Here is a 25,819-nt window from a genome sequence, read left to right as displayed (position 1 = left end):
TCATGTCAAAATTAATGAAGGGCTTATGTATCCTGCTCCACATCCAGGCCCTACGGACCTCAGTCTACCATCCACAAACAGATGGCCTGGTCGAGCAGTTTAACCATACCCTTAAAAGTATGATCCGGAAGGTGGTAGCACACGACAGAAAAGACTGGGATACCCTTCTACAGTACCTAATGATTGCAACATGGGAAGTTCCCCAGGCGTCCACTGGTCTCTCTCCCTTGAGCTACTATACGGACGCCACCCATGCGGAATATTAGATATTGCCAAGGAGGATTGGAAAGAACAACCCAACCCAGGAAAGAATGTCATTGAGCTCGTGATACAGATGAGAAAGCGAATAGCTCGAGTGACCCCCATAGTACGAGAACATTTGGAAAAAGCACAAGAGGCCCAGCGGACATATTACAATCACTGGGCGAAAGTACGGAGATTTCAGCTGGGAGAACGGGTGATGGTGCTAGTGCTGACAGCAGAAAGCAAACTCCTGGCCAGCTGGCATGGGCCGTATGAGATAGTGGAAGCCATTGGGGAGGTGGACTATAAGGTCAGACAACCAGACCGCCGAAGGCCAGAGCAGATCTACCACGTCAACTTACTGAAGCCCTGGCGTGACCGAGAGAAGTGCCTGGTCGTTCAGGGAGCTCCACCCTGGACAGACGACCCACAGGGGCAGGTGAGGCTATCCCCCGAATTAACCCCAGAACAATGAACAGAGGTCATTGATATGATCCAATGGAACCAAGACGTGTTCTGTACACAGCCAGGCCGTACAACACTGGTCCAACATCATATCATCACCAGTCCTGGAGTAAGAGTGACGTTAAGACCATACTGAATACCAGAAGCTAAAAGGAAAGAAATTAGGATGGAAGCCTGTCATAACTATAAAGGGAAGGGAAACAGCTCTCCTGTGTACTGTGCTATGGAATCCCTCCTGGCCAGAGACTCCAAATCCTTTTACCTGTAAAGGGTTAAGAAGCTCGGGTAACCTGGCTGACACATGACCCGAAGGACCAATAAGGGGGCAAGATACTTTCAAATCTTGGGGGGGGAAAGGCTTTTGTGTGTGCTCTTTGTTTTAAGGGGTGGTTCGCTCTTGGGACTGAGAGGGACCAGACATCAATCCAGGTTCTCCCCATCTTTCTAAACAAGTCTCTCCTATTTCAAACTTGTAAGTAAAAAGACAGGCAAGGCGTCTTAGATTTACTTTGGTTTCTCAACTTGTAAATGTACCTTTTACCAGAGTGTTTATCTTTGTTTTGCTGTACTTTGAACCTAAGACAGAGGGGGGTCCTCTGAGCTCTTTAAGTTTGATTACCCTGTAAAGTATTTTCCATACTGATTTTACAGAGATGATTTTTACATTTTCTTTAATTAAAAGCCTTCTTTTTTAAGAACCAGATTGATTTCTCCTTCTGTTAAGATCCAAGGGGGTTTGGATCTGTATTCACCAGGAGTTGGTGGGAGGAAGGAGGGGGGATGGTTAATTTCTCCTTGTTTTAAGATCCAAGGGGGTTTGGATCTGTGTTCACTAGGGAATTGGTGAAAGGTTTCTCAAGGCTTCCCAGGGAGGGGATTCTTGAGATGGTGGCAGCGGGACCAAAGCTAAGCTGGTAGTTAAGCTTAGAGGTTTTCATGCAGGCCCCTACATTTGTACCCTAAAGTTCAAAGTGGGGATACAGCCTTGACATGGTGGCGCAGCGGTGGAGATCGTTTTAGACCCAAAAGCCAGTAAGAGATTTTTTTTTCCTTCTAGCTGCTTGGAGAGCAGAGCTGAAGGTAGATGCATATATTATCTCTCCTTGCCTGAAGGCAGAGGTGTTAAGTTTTTTTTAACGAGGTCCTTTGTTAAGAGAAGGGTTCAAAGTGAGCAAACTTTGAACTGGTAAAGGTAATTTACAGGCTGAATTGTTTTTTTTTTCTTTTTACATCCTCGGGAGTAGCTTGTTAGAAAGTCTCTGTTAACTCAGCAGCAGCCAGAGCTAAGTACATCCCAGTTTCAGTCAACTGCAGAGGGTGTGACCCAGCACAAGAAATCAGGAAAATGACTACCAAAGAAGTAGCTAACAAAATAGAACTGGCCAGACTAGAAGCAGAAGAAAATGAGAGAAAACATCAGAGACTGCTTGAAATTAAAAAACTTGAGAAAGAAGCTGAAGAGGAGGCCCATAAAAGAGAAGAAAAAGCCAAACAGGAGGCCCATGAAAGAGAAGAGAAAGCCAAACAGGAGGCTCATGAAAGAGAAGAAAAAGCCAAACAGGAGGCCCATAAAAGAGAGATGGAGCTGAAAGAAAAAGAGATGGAACTGGAAGCAGCAAGGACTAGGCAGGGTGCATCAGACCATCCTAACAACTCCTCTCCAGGTACCACTTCCCATCTCAGGAAATTCCCTACCTACAAGGCAGGCGATGATACTGAGGCCTTCTTAGAAAATTTTGAAAGGGCCTGCCTTGGATACAGCATCCCTCCACCCCAGTACATGGTAGAGCTGAGACCGCAGCTCAGTGGACCCTTAGCAGAGGTGGCGGCTGAAATACCTAAAGAACACATGAACAGTTATGAACTTTTTAAAAACAAGGCCAGACTCAGAATGGGGCTAACACCCGAGCATGCCCGTCGGCGGTTCAGAGCCCTAAGGTGGAAACCAGATGTGTCAGTTACCCGGCATGCCTACCACATTGACAAAAATTGTGATGCCTGGGTATCAGGAGCAAATGTTAAATCTCTGGAAGATCTGCTTTCCCTATTAAAAATGGAGCAGTTTTTAGAGGGTGTTCCTGAGGAAATAGAAAGGTACATCCTAGATAGGAAGCCCAAAACTGTAACCGAGGTGGGGGAGATTGGCGCCAAATGGGTGGAGGTGACAGAAAAGAAAAAAGCTAGTAGCAGTTGGAGCGAATATCAGAAGGGGCAAGCCGAAACAAAACCTTATCACCGGGGACAACCAAAGGCCCCACCCACCTCCCAAGGGAAACCCCAGACGCCTTCTCACCCCACCCCACCAGTCTCCACCAACAAGCATCGCCCCGGTGATACCTTAGCAGGGCGATGTTTTAAATGTAATGAACTGGGGCATATAAAGGCTCACTGCCCCAAGAACCCCAACCGATTACAGTTCATTACACCCCAGTCACACCAAAGATCCCCAGACACAGATGCCTCTCTCATACCCTCGGAGCGAAGGGAAACCTTGAGAGTGGGCGGAAAGAAGGTTATCGCTTGGAGGGATACTGGGGCACAAGTGTCAACTATCCACCAATCCCTAGTGGACCCCAAACTCATCAACCCGGAGGCTACAGTGACAATTCAACCCTTCGTGTCACAGTCTGTAACCTTGCCTACAGCCCAGTTGCATGTCCAGTACAAGGGCTGGGCAGGAATGTGGACTTTTGCAGTCTATGACAATTATCCCATCCCCATGCTGCTGGGGGAAGACTTGGCCAACCATGTGAAGCTAGCCAAAATGGTGGGAATAGTCACCCGCAGCCAGGCTAAGCAAGCTTTCACCCCCATCCCTGTTCCTGAGCCGTCCACCAGGGCCCCGTCTGTGTTACCGGAGACCCAAACACAGGTGGTGGAACCGGATCCCCTGCCAACGACTGCAACAGCCGTAGTGGATCCAATCCCAGAGACCCAGCCAAAGCCAGTCCCGGAACCGGAACTGGCAACGCAACCAGCACCAGAACCATTGCCGGCACTGAGTCCAGCGCTTGCAAACCCGTCTACAACTCCAATGCCAGAGGGCACCAGCGAGCCTGAACTGGCGAAAGCAGCAGATAACCCTACCCAAGAGGCTCAGCCAGAGCCTGAGATACCACATAGTGCACCAGCGGACAGCGGTTCACGGTCAGTGGAAACAGCCCCAGCACCTGCATCGCTTCCAGAGGGACCAAGCCCCAGTCCACAGTCCAAGGAGGAACTGATGTCTCCAGCATCAAGGGAACAGTTCCAGGCCGAGCAGGAAGCAGATGACAGCCTTCAGAAAGCTTGGGCGGCGGCACGGAGCACCCCACCGCCTCTCAGCTCTTCTAACCGATCCCGGTTTGTTGTAGAACAAGGACTGTTATACAAGGACACTCTTTCTGGTGGGCACCAGGAAGACTGGCATCCTCAAAAACAGTTGGTAGTTCCCACTAAGTATCGGGTAAAGCTCTTGAGCTTAGCCCATGATCATCCCAGTGGCCATTCTGGGGTGAACAGAACCAAAGACCGGTTGGGGAAGTCCTTCCACTGGGAGGGAATGGGCAAGGACGTTGCTATTTATGTCCGGTCTTGTGAGGTGTGCCAACGAGTGGGAAAGCCCCAAGACCAGGTTAAAGCCCCTCTCCAGCCACTACCCATAATTGAGGTCCCATTTCAGCGAGTAGCTGTGGATATTCTGGGTCCTTTCCCAAAGAAGACACCCAGAGGAAAGCAGTACGTACTGACTTTCATGGATTTTGCTACCCGATGGCCGGAAGCTGTACCCTTAAGCAACACCAAGGCTAAAAGTGTGTGCCAGGCATTAGCAGACATTTTTGCCAGGGTAGGTTGGCCCTCCGACATCCTTACAGATTCGGGAACTAATTTCCTGGCAGGGAACATGAAAACCCTGTGGGAAGCTCATGGGGTGAATCACTTGGTTGCCACCCCTCATCACCATCAAACCAATGGTCTGGTGGAGAGGTTTAATGGAACTTTGGGGGCCATGATATGTAAATTCATAAATGAACACTCCAATGATTGGGACCTAGTGTTGCAGCAGTTGCTTTTTGCCTACAGGGCTGTACCACATCCCAGTTTAGGGTTTTCACCATTTGAACTTGTGTATGGCCGCGAGGTTAAGGGGCCATTACAGTTGGTGAAGCAGCAATGGGAGGGGTTTACGCCCTCTCCAGGAACTAACATTCTAGACTTTGTAAGCAACCTACAAAACACCCTCCGACACTCTTTAGCCCTTGCTAAAGAAAACCTAAAGGATGCTCAGGAAGAGCAAAAGGCCTGGTATGATAAACATTCCAGAGAACGGTCCTTCAAAGTAGGAGACCAAGTCATGGTCTTAAAGGCGCTCCAGGCCCATAAAATGGAAGCGTCGTGGGAAGGACCATTCACGGTCCAGGAGCGCCTAGGAGCTGTTAACTATCTCATAGCCTCCCCCACCTCCAACATAAAGCCTAAGGTATACCATGTTAATTCTCTTAAGCCCTTTTATTCCAGAGAATTAAACGTTTGCCAGTTTACAGCCCAGGAAACAGATGACGCGGAGTGGCCTGCAGGTGTCTACTACGAAGGAACAAGGAATGGTGGCGTGGAAGAGGTGAACCTCTCCACGACCCTGGGACGTCTGCAGCGACAGCAGATCAAGGAGCTGTGCACAAGCTTTGCACCGATTTTCTCAGCCACTCCAGGACGGACCGAACGGGCATACCACTCCATTGACACAGGTAATGCTCACCCAATTAGAACCCCACCCTACCGGGAGTCACCTCATGCCCAAACTGCTATACAAAGGGAGATCCAGGACATGCTACAGATGGGTATAATCCTCCCCTCTACCAGTGCATGGGCATCTCCAGTGGTTCTAGTTCCCAAACCAGATGGGGAAATACGCTTTTGCGTGGACTACCGTAAGCTAAATGCTGTAACTCGTCCTGACAACTATCCAATGCCACGCACAGATGAGCTATTGGAAAAATTGGGACATGCCCAATTCATCTCTACTTTAGATTTAACCAAAGGGTACTGGCAAGTACCACTAGATGAACCCGCTAAGGAAAGGTCAGCCTTCGTCACCCAGGCAGGGGTGTATGAATTCAATGTACTCCCTTTCGGGTTGCGAAATGCACCTGCCACCTTCCAAAGACTTGTAGATGGTCTCTTAGCGGGATTGGGAGAATCTGCAGTTGCTTACCTCGATGATGTGGCCATTTTTTCTGATTCATGGACAGAACACCTGGAGCACCTGGAAAAAGTCTTCGAGCGCATCTGACAGGCAGGACTAACTGTTAAGGCTAAAAAGTGTCAAATAGGCCAAAACAGAGTGACGTACCTGGGGCACCAGGTGGGTCAAGGAACTATAAATCCCCTACAGGCCAAAGTGGATGCTATCCAAAAGTGGCCGGTTCCAAAGTCAAAGAAACAGGTCCAATCCTTCTTTGACTTGGCCGGATATTATAGGCGATTTGTACCACACTACAGCCAAATCGCCGCCCCGCTGACAGACCTAACCAGAAAGAAACAGCCAAATGCAGTTCAGTGGACTGATAAGTGTCAAAAGGCATTTAACCAGCTCAAGGCAACACTCATGTCTGACCCTGTGCTAAGGGCCCCAGACTTTGACAAACCGTTCCTTGTAACCACAGATGCTTCCGAGCGAGGCGTGGGAGCAGTTTTAATGCAGGAAGGACCGGATCAAGAATTCCATCCTGTCGTGTTTCTCAGCAAGAAACTGTCTGAGAGGGAAAGCCACTGGTCAATCAGCGAAAAGGAATGCTACGCCATTGTGTACGCGCTGGAAAAGCTACGCCCATATGTTTGGGGACGGCGTTTCCAACTACAAACAGACCATGCTGCGCTACAGTGGCTTCATACCGCCAAGGGAAATAACAAAAAACTTCTTCGATGGAGTTTAGCTCTCCAAGATTTTGATTTTGAAATACAACACATTTTGGGAGCTTCTAACAAAGTGGCTGATGCACTCTCCAGGGAAAGTTTCCCAGAGTTAACTGGTTAACAATTGTTCTTGGAATAAAACATATTGTTAGTTTTTATATAATCAGTAGTATGTCTAAAGGTACATGTGTCTTATTAACTCTGTTTTCTCCTAGAACTCCAGGAAGAAATCACAGCCAGTGTGGAACCGAACGTCCAACACTATCTGTGATTTGGGGGGAGTGTCATAACTATAAAGGGAAGGGAAACAGCTCTCCTGTGTACTGTGCTATGGAATTCCTCCTGGCCAGAGACTCCAAATCCTTTTACCTGTAAAGGGTTAAGAAGCTCGGGTAACCTGGCTGACACCTGACCCAAAGGACCAATAAGGGGGCAAGATACTTTCAAATCTTGGGGGGGGAACGGCTTTTGTGTGTGCTCTTTGTTTGAAGGGGTGGTTCGCTCTTGGGACTGAGAGGGACCAGACATCAATCCAGGTTCTCCCCATCTTTCTAAACAAGTCTCTCCTATTTCAAACTTGTAAGTAAAAAGACAGGCAAGGCGTCTTAGATTTACTTTGTTTTCTCAACTTGTAAATGTACCTTTTACCAGAGTGTTTATCTTTGTTTTGCTGTACTTTGAACCTAAGACAGAGGGGGGTCCTCTGAGCTCTTTAGTTTGATTACCCTGTAAAGTATTTTCCATACTGATTTTACAGAGATGATTTTTACCTTTTTCTTTAATTAAAAGCCTTCTTTTTTAAGAACCAGATTGATTTCTCCTTGTGTTAAGATCCAAGGGGGTTTGGATCTGTATTCACCAGGAGTTGGTGGGAGGAAGGAGGGGGGACGGTTAATTTCTCCTTGTTTTAAGATCCAAGGGGGTTTGGATCTGTGTTCACCAGGGAATTGGTGAAAGGTTTCTCAAGGCTTCCCAGGGAAGGGATTCTTGAGATGGTGGCAGCGGGACCAAAGCTAAGCTGGTAGTTAAGCTTAGAGGTTTTCATGCAGGCCCCTACATTTGTACCCTAAAGTTCAAAGTGGGGATACAGCCTTGACAAAGCCCCACAAGCTGAAGGGCCAGAGAGGAAAGTAACCCAGGGGAAGGAATCGCTAGTTCAAGTGGTTCGCCGCTATCCCTAGGGCCCCTGTGCTGGGACCCGGAGTAGAGGGCGGGCTCGGGTCCCTCCCTCTTCACTCCCCTTTTCTGGGACACTAGTGGGACAGTTGATACCCTAGTTCAGGGGCAAAAACGGCACCCTGAACCCCCTACAAGAGGAGAAAGCGTGGGACCCATCATAATAGTCCCGGCAATTTGCCACAAATGATAAATAATAATTAATAATAAATAGTGTGTAATAAGCATGTCATAAAAACAAATTTTATATTTCCAAAATCACTCCTTTTATAATTTATACTCAGGTAAAGGAGAAAATCCCTGGAAATATTCATTTTTAGGAGGGGATTCGGGAAACTTGACATTTTAGAGCATATGTGATTCAGCATTTGTAACCCCTGACAGCATTCTGACATGTGTCCCACATGGGGAGCGTGACTAGATCCCTGACAATGGCATTACACAGATGTTGGTGTTGTCCTTGTCACTTCTATTCAGGTAAATATCCCACACCAATCACAATCATATCACAGCACCTACAAGAGTGAAAAACACTAAAGAGCAATAAGGGAATCCCCAAAAATATCAAATAATGAACATCATCAGCAGTGGACTCTTCACTGAAGGGAAGCTTTTTTCTGCTCCTATATTTAGCGCATGACAGAAGGTGAGCAAATAATCAAAACTGTTATGACAACACTTCGGTCTCTGAATACTGCTAGTGAAAACTTTTTCACTGAGGTTCATCTTTTGAAGCAAAATGGCTTTTTAAATTAAATGGAATATTTTGTGAAAATTTCCATATTCTGCTAAATTTTCTGTTTTTATTTTCTTTTGACGAACCAAACCCCAAACACTGAAAACAATGAGCAAAAACTGTGGACTAAAACTTTTTTTTTCTTTATCATCTTTTTTTTTCCAGGAAAAAAAGAAAGAAACAAACAAAAAAAGCAATTTCCCAACCACCTGTAAGTTGGGTAGCCTGAGCCATTATTTGATCTTTTACTGGTGGAGTTTGGATGGCAGAATATGCATGATTCGTTTCAAAATGAGAGATACCAGGCAAATGAATACCATGGTCTGGGGTTTTGATCCAATTGTTGGAAAGGTAAATAGCAGGGAATGATGAGTTTTGAACATTTCTGGAATTTAAAAGAAGATGTGGTTTAGGTTTATTCTCTTCAAGTTGTATTTTTGGATTTGTTTGTGTTCCCTAGATATGACAATGGCAAACACAGAGTGGAGAAATCAAACGACCATAACAGAATTCATCCTCCTGGGATCCGGGGATCTCCCCGCATTGCAGATCCTTCTCTTCCTGTTGTTGCTAGTGATCTACATTGTGACCTTGGCTGGGAACATCCTCATCATTGTGCTAGTTGCGGCTGATCAGCACCTTCACACCTCCATGTACTTCTTCCTGGGGAACTTGTCCTGCTTGGAGACCTGCTACACCTCCACCATCCTGCCCAGGATGCTGGCCAGTCTCCTGACTGGGGACAGAACCATTTCTGTTAGTGGCTGCTTGGTGCAATTATATTTCTTTGGTTCTCTAGTAGGTACAGAATGTTACCTGCTAGCTGCAATGTCTTATGATCGGTATTTAGCGATATGTAAAAGAACAGCATTATTCAACCCATATGAATGACAGGTTCTGCCTCCACCTAGCAACTGGGTCTTGGCTAAGTGCATTTTTGGTTGTTACCATAATAATATTTTTAATGTCACAATTAACTTTCTGTGGCCCCAAAGAAATGGACCATTTCTTTTGTGATCTCACTCCAGGGATAAAACTGTCCTGTAGTGTCACCCACCAGATGGAACTTGTGACCTTCTTGGGCTCCTTCCTATTCACTTTACCACCATTTCTATTAACCCTGACATCCTACGTTTGTATAACTGCCATCCTGAGAATCTCTTCTAGCACTGGGAGGCAAAAGGCATTTTCCACCTGCTCTTCTCACCTTATTGTGGTGACTACTTTCTATGGCACATTGATCATTGTGTATATTTTACCAAAAACCAAGATGCTGCGAGAACTTAACAAAGTGTTCTCTGTCTTCTACACTATCCTGACTCCCCTGGCCAACCCCCTCATCTACAGCCTGAGAAACAAAGAGGTCATGGAGGCCCTGAAAAAAGCTGCCAGGAACTCTGTGGCTTTCATGAGTTCATTTATAGAGGGTGACATGAAATGGAGTGTATGATTTATCAAATGTATTTGGGCCTAAGCTTTTGTGGGCTAAAACCCACTTCATCAGAGGCATGGAGTGGAAAATACAGTAGGCAGATATAAATACACAGTACATGAAAAGATGGGAGTTGCCTTACTAAGTGGGGGGTCAGTGCTAACAAGACAATTCAATTAAGGTGGAAGTGGCCTACTCTTAACAGTAAAATACCAAGGGAGTTAAAAATCACTTTTGTAGTGGTAATGAGGCCAGTGTAATCAGGGTGGCCCATTTAAACAGTTGACAAGAAGGTATGAGTAACAGTGACTCATGCACTCCCAGTCTTTATTCAGGCCTAATTTGATGGTGTCCAGTTTTCAAATTAATTTCAGTTCTGCAGTTTCTCATTGGAGTCTGTTTTTTACTTTTTTTGTTGAAGAATTGCCACTTTTAGGTCTGTAACTGAGTGTCCAGGGAGGTTGAAGTGTTCTCCGACTGGTTTTTGAATGTTATAATTCTTCACGTGTGATTTGTGTCCATTTATTCTTTTGTGTAGAGACTATCCGGTTTGGCCAATGTACATGGCAGAGGGGCATTGCTGGCACCTGCTGGCCTATATCACATTGGTAGATGTGCAGGCAAACAAGCCTGTTATAACTATAAAGGGAAGGGTAACAACCCTCCTGTATACAATACTATAAAATCCCTCCTGGCCAGAGGCACCAAAATCCTTTTACCTGTAAAGGGTTAAGACAAATAAGGGGACAAGGTACTTTCAACTCTTGGGGGGAGGGGGCAGGGGAAGGATTTTGTTTGTGCTCTTTGTTTTGGTGGTGTTCGCTCTTGGGACTAAGAGAGACCAGACATCAATCCATGTTCTCCAAATCTTTCTGAACAAGTCTCTCATATTTCAAACTTGTAAGTAACAGCCAGGCAAGGTGTATTAGTTTATCTTTGTTTTCTCAACTTGTGAATTTTACCTTTGCTAGAGGGAGGTTTATCCCTGTTTTGTTGTAACTTTGAAACTAAGGCTAGAGGGGGTTCCTCTGGGCTCTTTGAATCTGATTACCTTGTAAAGTTATGTTCCATCCTGATTTTACAGAGATAATTTTTACCTTTTCTTTTTAATAAAATCCTTCTTTTAAGAACCTGACCGATTTTTCCATTGTCCAAAGACCCAGGGGTTTGTGTCTTTGATCACTTTGTAACCAATTGATTAGGATATTATTCAATTAAATTGAAAACTATTTTTTTAATTCTCTTCTTTCTTTTTATTTCCCCCCTTTCCCCTCTCTTTCCCCACTCCCCTTTCTCAGTGGCAAAATGGAAAATGTAAAAAAAGGGGAAATGTGAGGGCGGCGGGGCATGAAAGGAGGAAGATGAGACAAAAGAAAGGGACAGGAGGGGATGGGGAGGGAAAACCAACCATCCAAACAAGAATAAACCCAGAAAACGCAGAGAAATGAAAATTTTCTAACAGGAATATTTTAGATAATATTTTTCAATATAAAATGTGAAAAAAAAAATGTCATGAAAGTCTTTCCAATTTCCAACCCACTCTGGTCATGATCGTTGCCAGCAATGAGGTACTAATGATGATGGGTGGTAATCACTGTATGCATTGGGGGAAAATTCAGTGAAACCAGCACAAAGCCTTTAAAGCCTGCTGTAGGTTAGGGTTTTCAAAAGCTCCCTAGTGAGTTAGGTGCCCAAAAGTTTAAGGGAGTTAGGTGCTCAACAATGGGAATTGGGTTCCTAACTCACTTTGTCTTCTTAGAATAGCTCAGCTTCAGGCCTGATTTGTCCTTGTTTGTGGCCTCTGACCTGGGTAAATGTCAGTCTGAGGCTGAGGAGGGTGGCGCTAGCTGAAAATGGGCAGAGACAGGTGATAGAGTGAAAGGGTCTCTGATATTTGACACAAGGCAAATATAATTAAGCTGCGGGGATGGACCCACGTGCATGTGAGGGGATAGGAATATCACAATAGCAAATTTAATAAAATGGAAAAAAATCACCAAATATGTCTAACATCCTTTTTGTGATCTTCCATCACTCCATGTTTTTCTTGCTTTCTTAGACTGTATTTTCCCTAATACTCTTTGATAGGCATCCTTACAAGTTCCACTTCTACCTATGGAAATGTCTACACGGCAGCTGGGTTAGACATACCTGCACTAGCTTTGAGCAAGCAAGCTGGCTAAAAAGAGAAGGGCAGCTTTGGCAGCACAGACAAGCAGAATCCCACCGAGACCCTAGTGATGTCCTCAGGACAGGCAACCCACCCTGTTGCCCCCACCACTGTTGCTACACTGCTACCTTACTGTGCTAGCTCAGTCAAAATGAGTGGGGGTATGTCTGCCCCAGCTGGAAGTAACATTCTGTAAACATGATGTAACTTTCAACCTATCTACTTCTACAGCTCCTCTTAACCTAGTGTTAGGGCACCCTTGTCTGGGTCATCTTGGGGAACTGATCATAAGACCTCTGGATCAAAAAACTTGTGTGTCTACTGATTGAACTAAAGTACCAACCGTGCCTGCTCGGAAGCAGTAGCAGACTGGTAAACAGCTGTACATGGTCTAGCTCCTAGGCTGAGGTAAAGAGCCCCACTTTGTTACGCTAGGGTCTGCATGACCACTTTGTATTTATAAACATAACCCTACAATAAATCTGTCCCCATATTACAGAGAGTGGGATTTTTCAAGGCCACATATGGGGCTCAACTGCTTTTAATTTCTAATGGGGACTGTGCAGTCAACACAGGTTGATTTCCGCTCCAGGGCCCCACAGTCTGAAGCATGTGCGAGAATTGAGTTGATAGCTCACGTATTTTCATACAATACATTAAACACAAGAACAACCTTGCACTTGTAACACCAACAGATCATGGTCATCAGCAGGTGGGATCGAACCTGGGACCTCTAAAGCTTAGTGCATGAGCCTCTACTGCAGGAGCTAAAAGCCGTGTACCTGTTAGCTCAGGTTATTGTAAACTCTATAATCTCTAGCTGGTCTAGGTGCTACTAGATGGGAACAGAATGCCACACCAAGCAGGCAGTGGGTTACGCACTCGATAGGCCTTTCTACTCACTCTTTTGCATGTGGGGCATTTTATGCCTAAATTCAATGGGATTACTCATGTGTTAAGCTAATGGCATGCATAAGTGTTTTTCACTAGTACAGCAGGAATACAGTGGGGTTGGCATGTTTCAGTGAGGATTTCATGCTGCAGACCACTCTCTGCATCCACTAGAGACCTCCCATAATGGATTGGCTATTGCAATACTGCTTCATCTGAGGTTACAATTGTAATTAAAATTGCTGTTTACTCAATCTTCAAAACAAAATTATTAGCTCTCCAGCTCAGTAATTCTTATGCCTCTCAAGAGCATTAAAGGAGATCTTGCTGTCTGCTATAAATATCACATTGTTAGGTAGAAGGAGAGGTTACTTTTTCATTTGTTGTCTACCAGATAGAGTGATACTTGAAGACAAGAGGTTTAAATCCATCCCCTTCATTCTCTCCTTCTATCTGCAATTCTTATGGAAAGAAGAGGAAAACATCAGGAAGGAAAGGTGACTGATAACTGTCCCGAATAATTACTGAACATGTGAATCTGCTCAGGGCCTATATAGTGCATTTCTACAAAGAAAACACAGGCCAGATTCTGATCTCATTTGCACTGGTGTAAAAATGAATTACCTCTACTGGCGTTAGTGGATTTAAATTGGACAAGGATCTGGCCAGGTATGACGAGAAGTTAATGTATTGACACTTGTTAATTTTTCTTGATTCTGATAAGTGATGTCTATTTCTAGATGACGGGATCTAGAGGCCAGTTTTCAGAAGGGATCAGTACTACAGCTGCTGCCAAAAGGGGGGAAATTTACCATGAAAAGTCTGGGAAACATTTCATCCTCTTTTTTTTTGTCCAAAAAATTGAAATTCAGAAAATGTCAACCAGCTCTAGTAAGAGTTCATGACTGCAACTGAAATAATTGGTATCAGCATCTCTAAAACCCAGGGCCCCACACTGTGATTTCCAAAGTGGATGAAGGTTGCATAAATAATGGGCCATTCCTAAAATCCTAGCTCAAGCAAACTCATGATTACTTCAGTGGGAATTTGGCTGTATAAACCAGGGGAAAAAATGGAGTAATGGTTTCAGGCTCTGATCTTTGAGCTCTGGGAGTGGCTTTTCAAGAAAGCCATCCTTTATCATTTTGAATAGCACTTGGGACTAGTCACGAGGTAGAATATCACTCAGTGGATGAAATGATTGCATGAAATGGATGTGCAGATTGTCCAGCAAAAAGCCTATGCGCTACAAAAGTCCCAAGTGCAATTTAAATGGAGCATAAATGTGTGACATACATGGAAATTTCCTGCAATATCCTGGGCAGACCTTACTGAATTACGTTAAACCCTATTGAACTAAGTAATTTTAGGAGTTCATTGTATTAAAAATGCAAATGTTTATGTATTATTGTGGGATGAATGTAATGTATCTAAGGAGGAGACCTGACTAATGAAAACCTTGGGAAGGGTTATGAGCTTCAAAGAACTATTTGGAACAACGTGAACTTTTAAAGTTAAATGGGTTCCCCAGGAAGTCTCTAAGCAGAGGTGTATGCTAATGTAACCCCCACGCTGAGGGAAAAGGTGACCCTTTGTCTATAGATCAGCTCTTAAATGAGGGCAGGTCAAAGACTGAAACTGTATAAAGAAGTGAGTCATAGATGCATGGTGTACTTGTTCTGAACCAAGGCAGTTATGAATTTGTAAGCACAAAAAATACCCTTAGTGGTATTTGAAGGACTGGCCAGAGCCCTGGTTGGAGTTGGGGTGGTCACTAGTGAGGTCATTAGCAGGTTTGTAGCTTCTTTTATGGGTTCAAAAAAGAAGTAGATAAGTTCATGGAGGATAGGTCCATCAATGGCTATTAATCAGGATGGGCAGGGATGGTGTCCCTAGCCTGTGTTTGCCAGACCTGTGAATGGGTGACAGGGGATGAATCACTTGATGATTACCTGTTCTGTTCATTCCCTCTGAAGCACCTAGCATTGGCCACTGTAGGAAGATGGGATATTGGACTAGATGGACCTTTGGTCTTACCCAGTATGGCCGTTCTTATGTTCTTAGTGTTTTCTCTGTAATGATCTCACCTTCAGAATCAATGTGCTTGCCTAGAAAGGGCGGTGTGGTAATTGAACAGTGAGCAATTATACTGTTTATAGCTTCTGAAGAACGAAGGCAAAGCAGGCCTGGTGAGGCAGATGGTCTTGCTGGGACATTCACAGAACAGTCAGGGAACTGTGAAGACTGGAAATATGCTGGGGGTCAGGAGGGAGGGAGACACGAGTCTCTGCCCAAGAGAGATGATGGTTGAGGAGCCAGGAGCCATAGAGACAGTGCCCCCACTGGACAACAGATGGGGATGAACTGTATCAAAGTGCACTTGGGGCTGAAGTGTAGAATAGTTCTTGTGCTGGCCCCAGTGCACAGGGGTGAATTTCACCAAACGAGTCAGGTCATAATCTAGCCCTTACTGAGGAATGAGTAAACACAGAGTAAGAACTTCAGATTTGTCTCCATAATACTTACTTGCATTCTCATGTCACTTTTCTCCAGCTAAATCCTATATGGCAAAGCTCCTCCTATGGAATGAAACGTCGGTCACGGAGTTCATACTGCTGGGATTTTCAGAGAGCTGTGAAGTACAGATCCTACTCTTTGTGTTGTTTTTACTTTTCTACCTCGTAGCCCTGGCAGGAAACACCCTCCTGCTCATCACAGTGTCTGCTGAGCGGAGCCTTCATACCCCCATGTACTTTTTCCTGGGTAACCTCTCCTTCCTGGAGATCTGCTACACAACCAACATATTCCCCTGTATGTTAGCCAGCTTCCTCACTGAGGCAAAATCGATCTCTTTCAGTGGCTGTATGGCCCAGTTTTATCTGTTCGGTTCCTTGGGTGGCACCGAGTGTCTCCTCCTGTCCATGATGTCATACGACCGGTATCTAGCCATATGCAATCCACTCCGCTATGCAGCTGTTATGAGCAGGGGCATGTGCCTTTGCCTGGCAGCTGCCTCCTGGATCAGTGGCTTTGTGATCACCTTAGTGACCATTCTGTTCATGTCGAGCTTAACATTCTGCGGCCCCAATGAAATAGATCATTTCTTCTGTGATTTCTCCCCGCTCCTGAAACTGGCCTGCTCAGATACTTACCTCTTCAAAAAGGTCTCCTTCTTCTTGTCTTCCACTCTGACACTGGTCCCCTTTTTGTTAACGATGGTGTCCTATATTTATATCCTATCTGCCATCCTCAACCGCCCTTCCACCGCTGGGTCACAAAAGGCCATTTCCACTTGCTCATCTCACCTTATAGTAGTCACCGCATTCTATGGGACTCTGATTGTTATGTACGTGGTACCAGCCGCTGACCACTCCCTAGATCTGAATAAAGTCTTCTCCATCTTCTATACCATGGTGACCCCCATGGTGAATCCCCTCATATATAGTCTGAGAAACAGGGAAGTACGTGAAGCCCTGAAGAGGCAGGTAGGTAGAAAATTTGCTTCTTGTTGGAAAGGAAAGAGTGGGAAGATGTGACTGCCTGAAATGGGCTTGTGTCCTTTATTCTTAATTAGTCATTTAACTCCATGAAGGCAAACAATATTTCTGTTGGTTATAACACAGTAGTTGGCTGAGAGTATAGGAAATACGGGTTCAGTTGTTAGATCTGTCAGTGACTCACTGTGTGACCTTTGGTATTTCACATAACCTCTCTATGACTCAGTTTCCTCCTCTATAATACTGCCCTGTTCCTTTAATAGTTATTTGACACCTGTAACAAGTGGGGATGTTGTTAATGTTTTGTCTGAATAGTGTTGTGATGTTGCACCCCATAATCCTTTATAGAAATATGCTTATGAATGTTAATATGACATAACTGGAATATGTTTTCTGCTACATACGTCATGTAACATATCTTTTCAAAGGTTATGTTCTATTGAATGTATTCATTCTATTTGTATGCATGTATCATTTTTATATCTGAAGTTATGAGCATTGGCTCTATGCTTATATTTAAAATGTTTGCTGTAGGAATAACATAAAACAGATTTGGCCAGCATAGTGTGAAGGAGTTATTCAAGTAATTAGTAGTACTTAAGTAAGAATGAACATTGAAAGATGCCAATCCACATCTGTGCTTTCCTGGGAACATTCTTACTAGCATGTGGACAATGGCATTGGCCTGTAAAGAACTGAGTCATGCATGGACATGTGACTTGCCCAGGGGACTCCAAAACTCCATCTCATAGCTGTGATTCTGCATAGGAGAAGACAAGGGCTTTCCACCCCAGAAGAGAGACTATATAAGGCCCTGGGAAACCCCTCCATTTTGTCTTCAGTTGGCTCAAGAGATAGCCTCTCCACCCCAAAGAGATCCCTGAAAGAAACTGGAACAAAGGACAGTAACTACAGGGGTGTGAGTGATTGCTGGATCCAGACTAGGAGGAAGTCTAGTCTGTAAAAGAAGCTTATTGGAACATCTCTGAGGGTGAGATTTACCTGCATTTAATTTCTTTATATATTAGGCTTAGACTTGAGTGGTTTTGTTTTATTTTGCTTGGTACTTTACTTTGTTCTTTTTGATATTACTTAGAACCACTTAAATGCTACTTTTTATATTTAATAAAATCACTTCTGACTTATTAATTCACCTAGAGCAAGTAATTATTTCCTGGGGGAGAAAACAGCTGTGTATATCTCTCTATCAGTGTTATAGAGGGTGAACAATTTATGAATTTACCCTGTATAAGCTTTATACAAAGCTCCTGACATGTGTTTAGGAGCACAGATCCCATGGACTTTCAACAAACACCTTATTATTTTCAACTTTTCCTTTTTTTTATTAAAAAAAATGGGAGTTGATGGGCCACCTTGTTTACATTGGCCTCATTAGCACTACAAAAGTGATTTCCACCCCTTCTTGTCAACTGTTGAGAATAGCCCACCTCCACCTTAATTGAATTGGCTCGTTAGCACTGACCCCCCACTTGGTAAGGCAACTCCCATCTTTTCATATACTATGTATTTATCCCTCCTTACTGTATGGTGCCACTCCGTGCATCTGATGAAGTGGGTTTTAGCCCATGAAAGTTTATTCCCAAATAAATTTGTTAGTCTCTAAGGTGCCACAAGGATTCCTCATTGTTTTTGCTGATACAGACTAACAAGGCCACCACTCTGAAACCTTTTTTTATATATATATATTGTAATTTTTATGTATTATATATACAGTATTTTTATTTTATTTTACACACACACACACACACACACACACACACACACATATATATGTATATAAGTGTTTTTGTAATCTTATTTTCATGTAGGCTTTTGTTAACCATTCTGACTGATAACATTGTTTTTTAAGCTTTATTCAAATCTGTATTGATTTTAAATGTTCTCATTTGCACAAAACTATGTGTTTTAAGCATTCTTTATTGTTTATTGATTTTTAATGTTCACGGTGGTAAGAAATTAGAGGGGTTGTTGTGGTGACTGGGGGGGGGGGTGAGATATCATTATTTTTATGACCATGGATGTTAAGTTTCAAAATTTTAAAGCTTTGTATTTGTTAACACACAGAGACTTGTCAACATCACACATCTAAATTTACAAAGGAAAGGAAATATCCAAACTCATAAGTAGTTCTCAAGCAGCATTTTTCTTTGCCTACCTGGAAATTTTTTATTATTGATGGCATTTTCCTCACTGCAGTTTTGCATGTATGTGTATGATGAAATCAATGTTTATCAACATTCACTGATTAAAACCTAATCCTTACAAGCCCCTGTATATTTATGCTTTGTCTAGCAAATCCAGCATGGATCCTTGTCTCCCACTTTGGCCAATCCCACCCAGCCAGGCCCCTCCCTTCCAGTCCCCTTCCATGATGTTCTCCCCCACTCTGGCCATCCCCTCAAGCCATCCCTTCACCCCACCAATCCAGGAAGTTCCTCCAACAGGGCTCCTACCCCCTAGCCAGGCTCTTCACCCCACTACTCCAGCCAGACAGTCCTCCTCGCATCCAGTTAGGAAGAGGGAATTGGACTGTCTGGGCAAGGAGACTGGGACTAGGATGACAAGCCTTAAGCAGTGGAGACCTGGGACTGAGTGGGCAAGTAGAATGGGACTGGGACAAGGAGCCAGGGGTGGGTTTTCTGGTCTGTTATCTCCCAATTTTTAAGTGCTCAGCCATTTAGACTTTCAGAATTACACCTGTGTCACAGCATGTGCTTTTCAGCTACATTCAGCCCAAGAGTCCTAGACTGTTGTGATATTGGAGGTATTTCAACCAACCACCATGTTACCCCTACAGCTAATTTGCATGCAGCAATTTCATTGGCTGTACAGAGGGTGAATTATTTGACTCAGCTGCCTCAGTTCATGACAGCATGGGCTTTCAGTTGCTAGTAAGTATATCTGCAGTTACTCGGTGCATCACTTCCATTGTAGTAGTAGTAATTGTAAAAAAACGGGGGACCTGGGTAGTGCAAGAAGTTCAAATGACTGTATTGAAATGTGCCAGACTGGCATGGACTTTTGGGACAATATAAGCTCTAAGTGGGTTTCCTGGGGAATCCCTGGGGGTGGGTTAATGAACAATCCCAGCTATGCCCTTGATGAAGAGAGAGTAATTGGCTGGTGATTACCTGTTCCAAGGGGCCAGAGATCAAAGGCCTTAGCTGCATAAAGAAATAGAGGAACTGTCCAGTTGGGGTCTGATTCCTGATTTGAAAACTGACTTGTACTTGTAATGAAGGGGACAAAACCAGTTGTGGGGATTGAAAATCTGACACTTACCACAGTCTAGGCTGGAGCGTGGGGGGTGACCTCTGGTAAACTTTTGGCATAGATATAGATTAGTGGTTCTCAACCTATTTATCATTGTGGGATGCATATGCAGGCCACAATGTGTTATCTGGGCCGCAGGTTGAGAATCACAGTGTGTCCCCAAACTCTGTCCCCCCACAGATCCTCTATGCCCAGTGCCTCCCACCCAGAGACCCCTCCATAACCTGGGGCCAGGAGTGCAGGCACCCTGGATCCCTCTGTGCAGGGCGCGGTGGCAGCCCCAACACTGGGTTTGGCCACATGGGGCCAGGGCAGTTGGGCGGCAGCCCCGGATCCTGACCACGAGGGCGAGCTGGCAGCCCCAACACCAACCCAGGATCCTCTGCGGTGCCAGCCAGACAGCAGTGCCAGGACTCCACCATTCGGCGCTGGCTGGGCAGCAGCCCTGGACTCTGCCGGACCCTGCCATGTGGGGCTGGCCCCTGCAATGTGGGGCCAGCCGGTGACCCCTCACCCTCACCCTGCTCAGCCGGGCATCCCAGACCTCACAGCATTGGGCAGCCAGGCAGCCAGTAACCCGGTCCTGTGCAGCCCTGCAGCCTTTAGCAAACAGCTGGGCTGCAGGTGTGTGCTAATTGGGCCACATGAGGCCTGCAGGCCCTGGGCAGAGAACCATTGATATAGATTCTTTTATTGTTTCTTACATGTTTTCTCTGTTGTAATGCTTTTGCTCTAAGAATAAATGTATTTTGCTTTTTGAAGGGGTTGGCAACTGCTATACACTGTTATAGCCTCTGGAGAAAGAGTTAACCACTGGTGCTGGACATTGGTCAGACCTACTGAGGTGCAGGGGACTGCAAGTTTTAACCCCCCCAGTTTAAAGAAGTGGCAACTGGGAAGCTTAAAACCTTAAATGGATGCCCTCAAGGAAGGCTGGAGGTGTGGGGGAAGGGGGCCAATGGTGCATTTAACCCTGAAACTGTGACAACAACAATAAAATGTCCTCTCTATAAAGTCTAATACACAAGTATTTTAAAGCTATACATTACAGAGATTAATAACAACACATTTTACACTTATGGAAACTGAGGCACTGAGAAAGGAAGTGACTTGCAAAATGTGACTGCCAGCAGAGTCAGGACCAGTGCCAAAATCTCTTAACTGTCAGTCCTCTGTTTTAGTTACAGGGCCATTCTTAATTTACAATCAACTTCCCCAAAGTTTCTCTCATTTCCAAGGGTTACAGATAGCTCCAGAAATCCTTCATCACAGGTTACTCACCAATTCCCCTAATTGTCAGGGTTTTCAAGGTCATTGCAATGTTTGTGGCTGATATCAAAAGGGGTTAAAAAAGAAGGATGATCACCCCCAAACACCATGGTGTAGGGGGTATTGGATAGATAGATTAGATTAGATAGATAGAAGCTCCTATTCTTATTTGCATAATGTGATTTTCAATTGCCACCCTTCAAAACCATTGCCTTTAGGAGTTTCTTCACACTCTCTTGAACTTCCTGATTTCTGAGGCTGTATATGATGGGATTAAACATGGGGATCACTGTGGTGTACAGCAGGGAGAAGACCTTGTTAAGAGATGGCGAGTTGTTTGCTGAGGGGGCCACGTACATGACAATCAGGGTCCCGTAGAAAGTGGTGACCACAATGAGGTGGGAGGAGAAGGTGGAGAAGGCCTTTTGCCTCCCGGTGGTGGAAGGGATTCACAGGATGGCCCTGAGGATGTGAGTGTAGGACACCAGGATTAAGAGAAATGGGACCAAGGTTACAACTGAGGACAAGATGCTAACAGTGGTTTCGACTGAGTAGGAGTCCGTGCAGGAGAGTTTTACGAGAAATGGTTGATTTCATTAGGACCACAGAACGTCAGATGGGACATCACAGACACTGTTATCGTGGGTATCAGAAAACCACATGCCCAGGAACCAGCTGCTAACTGGGTGCAGACCCTGCCAGTCATGACAGCAGCATAGTGCAGCGGATAGCATATAGCCAGGTACCGATCATAAGCCATCATACCAAGGAGCAAGCACGCCATGGTTCATAGAATCATAGAATCATAGAATATCAGGGTTGGAAGGGACCTCAGGAGGTCATCTAGTCCAACCCCCTGCTCAAACCAGGACCAATTCCCAACTAAATCATCCCAGCCAGGGCTTTGTCAAGCCGGGCCTTAAAAACCTCCAAGGAAGGAGACTCCACCACCTCCCTAGGTAACGCATTCCAGTGCTTCACCACCCTCCTAGTGAAAGAGTGTTTCCTAATATCCAATCTAGACCTCTCCCACTGCAACTTCAGACCAATTGCTCCTTGTTCTGTCATCTGCACAACTGAGAACAGCCGAGCTCCATCCTCTCTGGAACCCCCCCTCAGGTAGTTAAAAGCAGTTATCAAATCCCCCCTCATTCTTCTCTTCTGGAGATTAAACAATCCCAGTTCCCTCAGCCTCTCCTCATAAGTCATGTGCTCCAGACCTCTAATCATTTTTGTTGCCCTCCGCTGGACTCTTTCCAATTTTTCCACATCCTTCTTGTAGTGTGGGGCCCAAAACTGGACACAGTACTCCAGATGAGGCCTCACCAATGTCGAATAAAGGGGAACGATCACGTTCCTCGATCTGCTGGCAATGCCCCTATTTATACAGCCCAAAATGCGGTTAGCCTTCTTGGCAACAAGAGCACACTGTTGACTCATATCCAGCTTCTCGTCCACTGTGACCCCTAGGTCCTTTTCTGCAGAACTGCTACCTAGCCATTTGGTCCCTAGTCTGTAGCAGTGCATTGGATTCTTCCGTCCTAAGTGCAGGACTCTGCACTTGTCCTTGTTGAACCTCATCAGGTTTTTTTTGGCCGAATCCTCTAATTTGTCTAGGTCCCTCTGTATCCGATCCCTACCCTCTAGTGTATCTACCACGCCTCCCAGTTTAGTGTCATCTGCAAACTTGCTGAGAGTGCAGTCCACACCATCCTCCAGATCATTAATAAAGATATTAAACAAAACCGGCCCCAGGACCGACCCTTGGGGCAGTCTGCTTGAAACCGGCTGCCAACTAGACATGGAGCCATTGATCACTACCCGTTGAGCCCGATGATCTAGCCAGCTTTATATCCACCTTACAGTCCATTCATCCAGCCCATACTTCTTTAACTTGTCGGCAAGAATACTGTGGGAGACCGTATCAAAAGCTTTGCTAAAGTCAAGGAATAACACATCCACTGCTTTCCCCTCATCCACAGAGCCAGTTATCTCATCATAGAAGGCAATTAGGTTAGTCAGGCACGACGTCCCCTTGGTGAATCCATGCTGACTGTTCCTGATCACTTTCCTCTCCTCTAAGTGTTTCATAATTGATTCCTTGAGGACCTGCTCCATGATTTTTCCAGGGACTGAGGTCAGGCTGACTGGCCTGTAGTTCCCCGGATCCTACTTCTTCCCTTTTTTAAAGATGGGCACTATATTAGCCTTTTTCCAGGCATCTGGGACCTCCCCCGATCGCCATGAGTTTTCAAAAATAATGGCTAATGGCTCTGCAATCTCATCCGCCAACTCCTTTAGCACCCTCGGATGCAGCACATCTGGCCCCATGGACTTGTGCACGTTCAGTTTTTCTAAATAGTCCCGAACCACTTCTTTCTCCACAGAGGGCTGGTCACCTTCTCCCCATACTGTGCTGCCCAGTGCAGCAGTCTGGGAGCTGACCTTGTTCGTGAAGACAGAGGCAAAAAAAGTATTGAGTACATTAGCTTTTTCACATCCTCGGTCACTAGGTTGTCTCCCTCATTCAGTAAAGGGCCCACACTTTCCTTGACTTTCTTCTTGTTGCTAACATACCTGAAGAAACCCTTCTTGTTACTCTTAACATTTCTTGCTAGCTGCAACTCCAAATGTGATTTGGCCTTCCTGATTTCACTCTTGCATGCCTGAGCAATATTTTTATACTCCTCCCTGGTCATTTGTCCAATCTTCCACTTCTTGTAAGCTTCTTTTTTGCATTTAAGATCAGCAAGGATTTCACTGTTTAGCCAAGCTGGTCGCCTGCCATATTTACTGTTCTTTCTACACATCGGGATGGTTTGTTCCTGCAACCGCAATAAGGATTCTTTAAAATACAGCCAGCTCTCCTGGACCCCTTTGCCCTTCATGTTATTCTCAAAGGGGATCCTGCCCATCTGTTCCCTGAGGGAGTCAAAGTCTGCTTTTCTGAAGACCAGGGTTCGTATTCTGCTGCTCTCCTTTCTTCCTTGTGTCAGGATACTGAACTCTACCATCTCATGGTCACTGCCTCCCAGGTTCCCATCCACTTTTGCTTCCCCTACTAATTCCTCCCTGTTTGTGAGCAGCAGGTCAAGAAAAGCTCTGCCCCTAGTTGGTTCCTCCAGCATTTGCACCAGGAAATTGTCCCCTACACTTTCCAAAAACTTCCTGGATTGTCTGTGCACCGCTGTATTGCTCTCCCAGCGGATATCAGGGTGATTAAAGTCTCCCATGAGAACCAGTGCCTGCGATCTAGCAACTTCTGCTAGTTGCCGGAAGAAAGCCTTTTCCACCTCATCCCCCTGGTCTGGTGGTCTATAGCAGACTCCGACCACGACATCCCCCTTGTTGCTCACACCTCTCAACGTTATCCAGAGACTCTCAGGTTTTTCTGTAGTTTCATACTGGAGCTCTGAGCAGTCATACTCTGAGCAGTCATACAATGCAACTCCCCCACCTTTTCTTCCCTGCCTGTCCTTCCTGAACAGTTTATATCCATCCATGACAGTACTCCAGTCATGTGAGTTATCCCACCAAGTCTCTGTTATTCCAATCACATCAATGAACCAAAGAGGTAGAACTGTATCATGCAGCCAGGGAATGATATTATACTCTTCTCCAACAGGAAACCAAGTAGCATCCTGGGGACGATATTTGTGGTGTAGCAGATTTCCAGGAAGGACAAATTGCTGAGGAACCAGTACATGGGGGTATGAAGGCGATGCTGGGACAGAACTGTTACCACAATCAAGACATTTCCTGTGATCATTGCAATGTAAATAATGAGAAAAGACAGAAAGAGCAGCACCTGAGACTTGCAGAGATCGGAGAATCCTAAGAGGATGAATCTGTCGATAGCTGTTTGATTTAACCTGAGCAGTTTGGTTTAAGAGAGGCGTCCTTGAGCCTTTGAACCTCAGTCCTGGGAGACACTGCAAGACACACTTTTGTGATCACCCTTTCATGATCAAATAATGTTATAATCATAGAATTATAAGACTGGAAGGGACTTCGAGAGGTCATCTAGTCCAGTCCCCTGCACTTATGGCAGGACTAAGGGTATGTCTTCGTATCGGTGGGTAGCAATCGATTTATCTGGGATCGATATACGGCGTCTCATTAAGACGCGATATATCGATCCCCGAACACTCTCACCGTTGACTCCGGAACTCCACCAGAGCGAGCGGCGGTAGCGCAGTCGACGTGGGAGCCGCGACCATTGATCCCGCGCCATGTGGACCCCAGGTAATTCGATCCAAGCGTAGCTGAAGTTGCGTATCTTGAATCGATCCCCCCCCACTGTAGACCAGCCCTAAGTAATATCTAGACCATTCCTGACAGGTGTTTGTCTAACCTGTTCTTAAAAATCCTCAATGATGGAGATTCCACAACCTCCCTAGGCAATTTATTCCAGTGCTTAACCACCCTGACAGTTAGGAAGTTTTTCCTAATGTCCAATCTAAACCTCCCTTGAGTAATTTAAGCCTATTGTTTCTTGTCCTAGAGGTTAAGAAGAACAATTTTCCTCCCTCTCCTGGTAACAAGCTTTTACGTACTTGAAAACTGTTATCATATCCCCTCTCAGTCTTCTCTTCTCCAGACTAAACAAACCCAGGTTTTTTTCAATCTTCCCTCAGAGGTCATGTTTTCTAGACCTTTAATCATTTTTGGTTTTGCCACATCTCACCAGTTAGTAGCTCCTCAACTGGCATCCTCATTCCCTCTAATTCATCATCTTTCTTCTCTCTAACTTC

General features: G+C 45.1%; 1 protein-coding gene and 1 pseudogene across 1 annotated transcript; one reads left to right on the top strand and one right to left on the bottom strand.

Moving 5' to 3' along the window:
- The first annotated feature begins 15,569 nt into the window (after positions 1–15,569).
- On the top strand, positions 15,570–16,541 carry LOC113406659 (olfactory receptor 6B2-like). The gene has a single exon (XM_026652463.1). The coding sequence runs from the start codon at positions 15,570–15,572 to the stop codon at positions 16,539–16,541; it is 972 nt and encodes a 323-aa protein (XP_026508248.1).
- Positions 16,542–21,250: 4,709 nt separating this feature from the next.
- LOC113406658 lies at positions 21,251–25,299 on the bottom strand (annotated as a pseudogene).
- Positions 25,300–25,819: the final 520 nt, after the last annotated feature.

Source organism: Terrapene carolina, unplaced genomic scaffold, assembly GCF_002925995.2.
Source record: "Terrapene carolina triunguis isolate 2854851 unplaced genomic scaffold, T_m_triunguis-2.0 Scaffold115, whole genome shotgun sequence".
NCBI lineage: Eukaryota > Metazoa > Chordata > Testudines > Emydidae > Terrapene > Terrapene triunguis.
The sequence above is the reverse complement of the archived record's forward strand: the minus strand, read 5'-3'. Positions and strand labels throughout refer to the sequence as shown.